The sequence below is a fragment of the Monoraphidium neglectum genome (genome assembly GCF_000611645.1).
Source record: "Monoraphidium neglectum strain SAG 48.87 unplaced genomic scaffold scaffold02573, whole genome shotgun sequence".
Taxonomy (NCBI): domain Eukaryota; kingdom Viridiplantae; phylum Chlorophyta; class Chlorophyceae; order Sphaeropleales; family Selenastraceae; genus Monoraphidium; species Monoraphidium neglectum.
In genome coordinates, this window is record NW_014011055.1 from 1 (window position 1) to 8731 (window position 8731).

The 8731-nt window shown below is 63.0% G+C and overlaps 4 protein-coding genes and 1 non-coding gene across 5 annotated transcripts; 3 read left to right on the forward strand and 2 right to left on the reverse strand.

Annotated features, from left to right (window-relative positions):
• Positions 1 to 10: 10 nt before the first annotated feature.
• Positions 11 to 823, forward strand: MNEG_11055 (hypothetical protein; the record flags this gene model as incomplete). The annotated part of the gene is made up of 1 exon (XM_014040470.1): positions 11 to 823. A coding segment is annotated over one exon (813 nt), but the record flags the coding sequence as incomplete, so codon positions are not given.
• A 1103-nt stretch (positions 824 to 1926) lies between these two features.
• On the forward strand, positions 1927 to 4087 carry MNEG_11056 (Solute carrier family 35 member E3; the record flags this gene model as incomplete). Its single annotated transcript, XM_014040471.1, has 4 exons — positions 1927 to 2341; positions 2641 to 2667; positions 3120 to 3334; positions 3644 to 4087. 4 exons carry the CDS (start codon positions 1927 to 1929, stop codon positions 4085 to 4087), a joined length of 1101 nt encoding a protein of 366 aa, XP_013895925.1.
• Positions 4088 to 4880: 793 nt separating this feature from the next.
• On the reverse strand, positions 4881 to 5596 carry MNEG_11057 (hypothetical protein; the record flags this gene model as incomplete). The annotated part of the gene is made up of 2 exons (XM_014040472.1): positions 4881 to 5334; positions 5502 to 5596. 2 exons carry the CDS (start codon positions 5594 to 5596, stop codon positions 4881 to 4883), a joined length of 549 nt encoding a protein of 182 aa, XP_013895926.1.
• Positions 5597 to 7189: 1593 nt separating this feature from the next.
• MNEG_11058 (hypothetical protein) lies at positions 7190 to 7556 on the forward strand (the record flags this gene model as incomplete). Its single annotated transcript, XM_014040473.1, has 1 exon — positions 7190 to 7556. A coding segment is annotated over one exon (367 nt), but the record flags the coding sequence as incomplete, so codon positions are not given.
• A 994-nt stretch (positions 7557 to 8550) lies between these two features.
• Positions 8551 to 8634, reverse strand: MNEG_t16839. Its single transcript has one exon. It is a non-coding gene; the product is annotated as a tRNA-Leu (tRNA).
• Between the last annotated feature and the right edge of the window lie 97 nt (positions 8635 to 8731).

Consider the following 8731-nt stretch of genomic DNA (forward strand, 5'->3'; position numbering starts at 1 on the left):
CGGCACCGAGACGCCGGCTGCCCCAGCCGGCGTCTCGGTGCCGGTGCCCGTCCCGGTGCCGCAGCCGTCGCCCGCGGGGGCAGCCTCTATTCCCGTCCCGCAGCCCGTGGCGGCGGCCCCGCGCGTCCCGATTCCTGTGCCGCAACCCGTTTCAGCGCCGGCCCCGTCCGCTGTGTCGAGCGCGCCACGGCTGGCGGTGCCCGTGCCCGTCCCTGCGCCGCAGTCTATCCCAACTGTCACGGTTCCATTCCAGCCCGGCGGCGCCGCCGCGCCCGCGGCCGCGCCGACGCTGCCGCCGCACCTCCAGGGGGTTGTGCGCGCGCAGGCCGCCGCGCATGCACCGACCGGCTACGAGCTGCAGAGGCAGCGGGCGGCGGCGGGAGCGGGCGCGCCGCAGGTTGCGCGGCCCGCGCAGGTGCCCGTGGCGCAGCCTGTGTACCCGGCCTACACCAATTTTGCCTTGGTGCAGCAGCAACAGCAGCAGCAACAGCAGCAGCAGCAGCAGCAGCAGCAGCAGCAGCAGCAGTGGAGCCAGCAGGCCGCGCGACCTGCCATGCAGCAGCCAGCCCTGCAGCAGCCGTCGCTGCAGCAGGTCATGCAGCAGCAGTTGGCGCAGCAGCGGGCGCAGCAGATGGCGCAGCAGATGGCGCAGCAGCCATCAGCAGCGTTGTACAGTGCTGGCGCCACACCGGCTGCGCCGCGGCCGCGAGGGCCTGGGTTTGCGCCCGGCGCATGGTCGTGCAGCGTGTGCACATACGAGCACAAGGGCCCAGAGGCTGGGTTCCTGGCGTGCGCCATGTGCGGCACCGAGCGCACTGAGTAGCGACAGCAGTGGCGTGCGCGTGTGTGTGGGGGGCGGGGGAGGGGTGTGCCTTGATTTCACTTGGTTTGCAGGCTGTTGCCCGCCAACGAGCTCCACCACCCAAAACGGGGCGCTGCCCAGGGTGCTTTGCATTGGTTGCATCAGGCACAGGGCAGGGCAGGGCACGTGTGGCCGGAGCTGCACTACTTACCTGTCTTTTGGGGTGCACATGGGGGTTGGCAGGACAGCCACCTCACTTGCAGGGGCCCATACAATGCATTCGGTAGGGCTATCTTTGCAGTAGCCTTCCCTCAATCTCCTGCAGGCCTCTGCTTTTGGGTGCACACTCTTGAGACACTACAATTCCAAGCATCTCTCATTGGCGCTGCCGCAACGCCTTGCCGTTCTCCTGCACGCTGGCTTCCGCTTGGAGCAGCCCCTTGACTCAGAAAGCCTGACAGTCTCCGCAGACGAGGATGGTGCGTGCTGTGCTGCGCCGTCAAGTTGTGTTGGTCCAGATCGAGTAACTGGACCGCTTTCAAATGTGGCTCCGAGTGCACTCAGCGGCTAACCTCCCAGTATGGTTGGCTGAGCCACGTGTTAGTCGGAACAGAAAGCAGCAGGGGAATAGAAGCGCTGCTGCTGGCATGCATGCTGCAACGATGCTCTGCCCGATGCCCGATCACAGGCCACGAAGCACAGGTGCCGCACTGGCACCCATAAAAGGCATTAGGTGGACATGCACAAGCAGAGCCAGCAGCAGCGGCGCATGATGATCGTCCGGGTTTTAGTCAGGAGCCGTCAGCATGCACTCAGGCCGCCACCAGCAGGTGGCACGGCCTTCAGTCTCTTATCACCAGCACTGTCAAATGTATATATCGATATACAGAAATTCTGTATACGTGAGCGAAAGGGTATCAAATATGAACCTGCCACGCGTGTCACCGGCGAGACGGGTGTGAGCGACAGGCACCACCGACGATCTTGTCTCCGTACAAGCATCCGGACAACACCACGGACTTCACAGTACGGTCGCTCCTGCTATTGAAGCGGTGATACCGTACGAATGTTCACTGGTACAACAACACAGTCCTCAGAGCAGCTCCAGGGCGCGGGCAGCACAAATGGAGACTGGGATGTTCAAAAAGACAGACTCGCGGGGCACGCACTCATCTACCACGGCATCAGATGACCCTGAAAAACAGACCGAGCCGCTGCTCCCGCGCGACCTGCCGCGCACGGATGGCGCCTCCTCTGGGGGCGGCACCGGCGCGCTGGTCGACGCGGGCGGCCCACGGGGCGTGCCGCAGTGGGTGCTCACCGTGTCGTACGGCCTCACCAACCTCAGCAGCGTTGTGATGATTGTTGTGGCCAACAAGATGGTGCTCTACACCTGCAAGTTCAGCTTCGTTGTCACCCTCACGCTGCTGCACTCGGTCTTCACATACGTGGGGATGGGCTTGATGGCGATGCTGGGGCTGTTTCCAGTGAAGGCCGTCGCAGCGCGGCACAGCGTGCAGATCGCGGCAGTGTACGTAGGTGAGCGGCATATGGCTGCGCGCGAACCACTTGGCCAGGGGCGGCAAAGCTGCAGACCGCGACGGGCGACCCGCCGCGAGTGCCAGCTGCTGGTCGCAGCGGTGCTGCGTGCGTGAGACAGGGAGCCAGCGGAAGCGATTCCTGGCCGCCTGGGTGGGACTGCAGCTGACTGCACACGGGGGTGCCCGTGCGGCATGCAGCACGGTGACAAGCATTGACATCGCTGAACATGCGGATGGCCTGAGCGCTGTCCCTGTGATGGCCTGAGCACTGATCCACTCACGTTCGGCCCACCTCAGGCTTCATCGTGACCAACAACTTGTCAAGTGCGTGCAGTGGGATGCCATCCCATGTTGTTGTGCCGTCATGGTCTTGCTGAGTGGCAGTCGGAGTGTCCTGGCCTGCGTGCCCCTTGCTCTGCATAAATCAATGCGTATCTTTGCGCGAAGTGTCAGGGCTGATCTTGATGCTGATGCCTGCATGCCCTGCTCCCCTCCTTTGCGGCGCTGCCTGCAGTCCAATTCAATCCACTGGGTAAGAGAGTCCCCGTCATGGGTGCTGATTGCAAGGGCGGGCGGGGTAGCCAGCACAGGCGCCTTGCTGCTGTACACATATATACCAGCACCGGCGCGGCATGCACTGCAGCCTGCTTGAGACGGACATCTGAGCTCCAGCACGTACTGTTGCAGCGCTCTGCACCCCAGACCCCCCTCCCTCCCTAAATTCTCGCTGCCAGCCCCTCCACCCCGTAAACCTCCTCTCTCCCTCCCCTCAAAAGGCTTCTACCAGCTCAGCAAGCTGCTGATCACACCCGTGGTCGTCGCTATAGAGTGGGTGTTCTACAAGAAGACCGTCAGCAGGAGCGTGATGGCCGCGATCGCCATACTCATGGTGGGCATCACGCTGTGCACAGTGACCGACTCCCAGGTCTCGTCAAACCCTGCCGGCATGGCAGCGGCTGCGGCGGCGGTGATCGTTGCGTCGCTGTACCAGGTGCGGCGGGGGTGGTGCATGTCCGTAACCTGCATGCAAATTTGTGCGTGCCTGCGGGCGCACGTTTGTGTGCGAGCGCCCGTACAGATGGGTGGGAAAGGAGTGACCCAGGGGGCAAGCGCGGTCGCTGCGCGTCAGTGTGGGGAAGCATCGTGGTGGGGGCCTGAGCTGCGTGGTGCCACCAGGCTGGATTAGGCTTGCTCTCCCCGCCGACATCGCGCCAGTACCGCCAACCCCTGCTGCTCCCCACCTCACCACTGCCGTCGCCGCGGAACGTCCCCCCCGCTCTCTTACCCTGCACGCCCGTAGGTCTGGGCGGGCACCAAGCAGAAGGAGCTGGGCCTCAACGGCATGCAGCTGCTGCAGCAGGTCTCGCCCTATTCCGTGCTGCTGCTCCTGGTGCTGGTGCCAGTGGTGGAGCCCGTCGGGTGGTACGACCCCAAACAGGGCACCATTCTGGGGTACGTCTTCACACCGGCCGCGGTCGCCTGGATCGCCGCCAGCTCAGCACTCGGGCTGGTCGTCACCCTGTCGACGTTCCTGTTCATCGGCGCCACCAGCAGCCTCACGTACAACGTGGTCGGGCACCTGAAGACGCTGCTGATCGTGGCCGCGGGCGTCCTGTTCTTTGGGGAGGAGCTCGGGCTGAAGAAAGGGGTCGGGCTGGCGACGGCGCTGGGGGGCATAGGCTGGTACAGCCACATCAGGATTCTGGAGGCTCAGAAGCCGGCGCCAAGCGGCAGCAAGGCATAGGCTGCGCACTGCTGGGCCTGCGGCATCCGCGGCCGCTACGCGGTTGCGGCCATTGACAGCCGTACCGTATTGCTTGGTGGTGCCCGCACGCAATCATATGCTCGCTTGTGCACGTCGTTTGTTCCTTCCTTTACAGCAGGCCCATCAACAGAACCTGCATTGCATTAGTATGAACTGGACGACCCTCGCATTTGCTGGTGTGATGTGATCCATCGACAACGCACTGACCTTAAACCAGCGCTGCTGTGCACTGCTGCACCCCTGCCATTGCCTGGGCCTGCCGCAGACATGTTACAAGACAAGTAAATAGAGTAAACATGCTTCAGCGGCCCAGGAGGGGAACTCATCATAGTGTCTTTTTCTCTATGACTGCCTCGCGTCCTGCCCCACGAGCGCCGCCACCGCCAGCCGCCCCCTGCCACCGCTGGTCCCGGGGCGCGCCGGCGTCGGCGCCAGCGGTGCTCGCGCCAGGGGCAGCCCTGCGCCGCCAGCGGCCGTCTGGCGCCATGAGGTGGCCGTACTTTTTGTCCAGGGGCTCGGGCATGTTCTGGCGTATGATGAGGAGTGTCGTCTCCAGCAGCAGCGCGCCAGCCATGCCCAAGGCGCCGCCCACGGCCCCCTGCTCAATGACACCAGCGGGGACAGAGAGTGGGGAACAGCGCGGATTGACGCAGTTCGCTGCTGCACGAGTCCATGGCTCGTGTGGTATGAGCTGGCGACTCTGTTTGCAGCCGTCCTCATGCTCGCCCAAACCAAGTCGATCATGCCACCTGCTGCGCAGCCCACCACTTGGCTAATCGCCATCGCCAGGCCCACCCTGGCCCCTGTGCCCTCGCCCCGGCCACGCGCTGCCGCCCCACGCCCTCGCCCCGGGGCCTCTGCGCCTCGCCGCCGCCTCCGCCCTGCCGCCCACCCATGTGTCGCTGCCCGTGCTGTAGCGCAGCCCGTAAAACCCCAGGGCAAAGAGCGTCCCCATGGTCACGAGGACGTGAAGCCCAAAGGACAGCTGCAGCCGGGTGGTCGGAAACATTTCGCTGGAAAGCTCCGCCAGCCGCCGCTCCTCGGCGGTGACGTCAGCGACCATCTCTGCGTACTTCTTCTCATCCAGCCGCGCCTGCAGCGCCTCTAGCCGCTTGGCCAGGGCCTCGGGGCGACGGCGCGGCGCGGGGCCGGGCAGGCGCAGGGCGGCGCCGGGGCCAGCGGCGCTTTCGTGCAGCCAAGCGGCGGGGCGACACGACCCCGCGCGCCTGTTCGTGCGGGGGGGCAGCGCACGCAACAGGTTGCTCACACATCAAGACTTGGCAAATGCCTTGGTGTCTCAAGCAACTGGTGCATGATGCAGGGGGGCCGCCCAGAGGCAGCTGCACCAGGGGGGCCAGACAGCCGAGGGCTGCACCGTGCCCGTGGAGCCCACCTGGAGCGCTCGCACAGCTGCTGCGCAAGGCGCCACGGCACGCCGTCGGCGTCTGCATACTGCTTGCAATGCTGCCTCAGCTCCTGATTAGCCATTTGTTAGGTACACGGTGCGTTGAATGTTTTGGGAGAGGGATGAAGGCATACGCAAGCAGGTGGCGGCCACGCTGGGGCACACACAGTGTCTCAACAAGGTGTCTGGTCAAAGATCTCTGGCCGTGCCACTAGCTGAGCTGCGAAGAGCAGCCACCACCCACCTCGGGCACGCTGTCGTCATTCGCAGCCTCGTGCAGCAGCTGTCTCAAGGCGGATGTGACGCCTAGCTCAAACCTGCCATAGCTGGTGCTGGTGCCGCTGCATGAGCGGTCGCCGCTTGCACTGATCGCCATCGGGCCGATGTCGCGCGCTTTTCCACCCTCTAATTCAGGCTCGTTTGCGTGGCTCGCTGCCATGGATAGCACGGCACACGCGCGTTGACACCAGTCGATGCAGATCACTTCAAACCCGAGTCCCCTGATCACGCGCACTATGTATGCCTGACATACAATTTTACGGAGATAAGAGAGCGCTCGATGTCTAGGAGTAGCCGAATGGGATTCTGCAGATTGTACCGGTACTGCTGACATGCTTGCGCGCGTTTGCAACTAGATATGAAAGCCTCTCTAGAGACTCAAAATTCAGACGCCGTCAGGCGCGATAGGCAGGGCTCGCCGGCGGCACTCGCGCCTATGGCGCAGCCAACCCTCGCCAAGTCGATGAGCACGGTTGCGGCCCTGTGGTGCGCCACTGCACCATCTGCTTCCCTGCTTCTGGACTGCTACTTTGAAACTTTCAGCGTCACAATGCACAATTACACTGCAGGTGGAGCGGCGTGTGCGACGCACTGCAGCTGCAGCGCTGCATCGTATTTTGCGTCCTTGACGGCAGCGGCACCATCTTGGTAGGCGCGGAGCGGCAGCGGCTAGGACCAAGCGCTGAGACCCTATCTGGCACAACTTGTGGCCGCCTTGCTCCACTGGGCATCGTGCGTGCGGACGACCAAGGCGCGGTCAATGGTTCTCACCTGGCTGCCCCACAACGCAACCTGGCTCGCAGTCCAAGATGGGCAAATGCGCCGTGGTGAATGGTGGGGTCTACCTGGCGAGGTGAGAGCCGTTGGGGGCTCGGGAGCCATGACGAGCCTGCACTTGTGCGTGCAGCCACTGGACGCTTCGGGGCAGGTTCCACACTCACTCCCAAACCCCATTCAGCAAGCTTGCCTGCACCCTTGCCAACGCCCCTTCCCGCTACTCATGTATGCTCGGCCCAACCCTAGTATCTTGTGGCACGAGCGGCTTGTGGATCCTGCAGTTAGGTGGCTCCTGGAGTCGTATGCACTCCCTGCCTACGGCCCGCGTGCGGTGGAGGCATGGCGGCGTGTGCTCAACCTTGTGCTGCAGGCCACGTGGCTGCTGCCGCTTTATGTAATATCGCTCATCGTTAGCTGCATCTGGTGGGCGATAGCGCAGCAGGAAGGTCGGGAAAAACTGCGTGTGCAAGTGGGGTGTGGACTGCTTGTGTGCATGTTGGCTGTTGATATGGCTTTGCTGACATCGGCTTGTCTGTAGTTGGGACATCACACCCGCGGCTGTCATTGCAGTACCTTCCTTTTCACCCCCCGCATTATCGTGGCCGTGCAGGTATCAACAAATGGCAGTTGCGGCGTTTGAGGTCAGACGACAGAAGCAGCAGCAGCAGCAGCAGCAGCAGCAGCAGCAGCAGCAGCAGCAGCAGCAGCAGCCAGGCCAGACAACAGCAGCAGCAACCGTGCCGCCGGCTGCCTCGAGCCCTGCAGCGCCGCTGGCGTCGCCCTTTGCGCCAGCGGCCGCTGGGGCCCCACGTGTCTCTGATGCCTCCTCTTCCAGCGGCGCCGGCCCTATTGTGGGCGCCAGTGGGGGGGGCGGCTCTGGCGGCGCGGGGCAAGCGCTGGAGGGTGTGGCGCAGGAGCTGTATCGCGTGCTGTTTTTCATGGTTTACTCACTGGAGGTCACGGCAATCAGCTGGCTGCCCTACCTGGGTGCGCGCGCAGACCGCCTTGCTCATGCTGCTCCCTCGCCCCTGCCGTGTGTTTGGGCCGAGGGCTGGGAATTGCCGGTTGCAGGAGGACGTGTGCGCTGCTGGTGGGGCCTCAAATGGCCCGTGCAGCGCTGTGCCCATGCGCGCTCCGCTCGACTGTCATCCCGCGGCCACCTCGCAGGCCGCCTGGCCAACGTGCTGTTCCTTTCGTGGCTGTACGCCTTCTACTGCTTTGACTACGGCTGGGGCCTCCAAGGCGTCCCGCTGCCGGAGAGGATTAACTTCTTCGAGCGCCGCTGGGCCTTCTTTGCGGGTGTGTCACGGCCTCAGCCATCTGTGGGCACCAGCGATGCCCTCACGTGCACCCCCCCCCCCCACACACACACACGACGTAAATATGACGATGTGCTGCCTTGCAGCGATGCATCGATGATGCCCGCCAACTCCACAATACAGCCAAATCCAAGTTGCTCTCTCCCTGCAGGCTTCGGACTGCCCTGCACGTTACCAACACTGCTGCTACCATTCCACGTGGGCTCGGCGCTCCTCAACCTGCTGTTTCCTGTGTTTGTGCTGGTAGCATGCGATTCTGACCCCAACGCCAAGCATGGTGAGCCATGTGCCGATGTCGTTGGCCGGGATGTTGTGTTACGTCAACTCCGGCGGATCCACACAAAACGCACACAATGGAAGCTTGAACAGCACTTTGACATTCAGCTGATCGCGTCACTACACCATTTACTCCATCCTCCTGCACAACGCTCTCATTTTTACTGCAGCTCGATGCGGCCGCAGTGGCGGTTCCGGGCACATGCCAATATTCGGCATGGCCCTGCGGCCCACTGCCTCTGTGATTGGGGCCGTCATGCGCCGCCTGCTTGGACGTGGCAATCGGTGAGGGAACCTCCGACGTTGGCCCCGTTGCACTTAATTTCTTTTTCAGAGTTTCAGCATAGGAGTGTAAAAGGAAAAAGCAGCGATGTCAAAACGAGGTATGCTATCTGCAGGGTTTGAACCTGCGCCCTCTCTCGAGGACTGCTTCTTGAGAGCAGCGCCTTAGACCTCTCGGCCAAGATAGCCTGTGGTACGATTGCGAAGAAGCGAAAGTGCAAAACTGCCTCAAACATAAACAAATAAATATTGTCGTGGCTTGGGGTTTGTAGAGAAAAGTCGAAG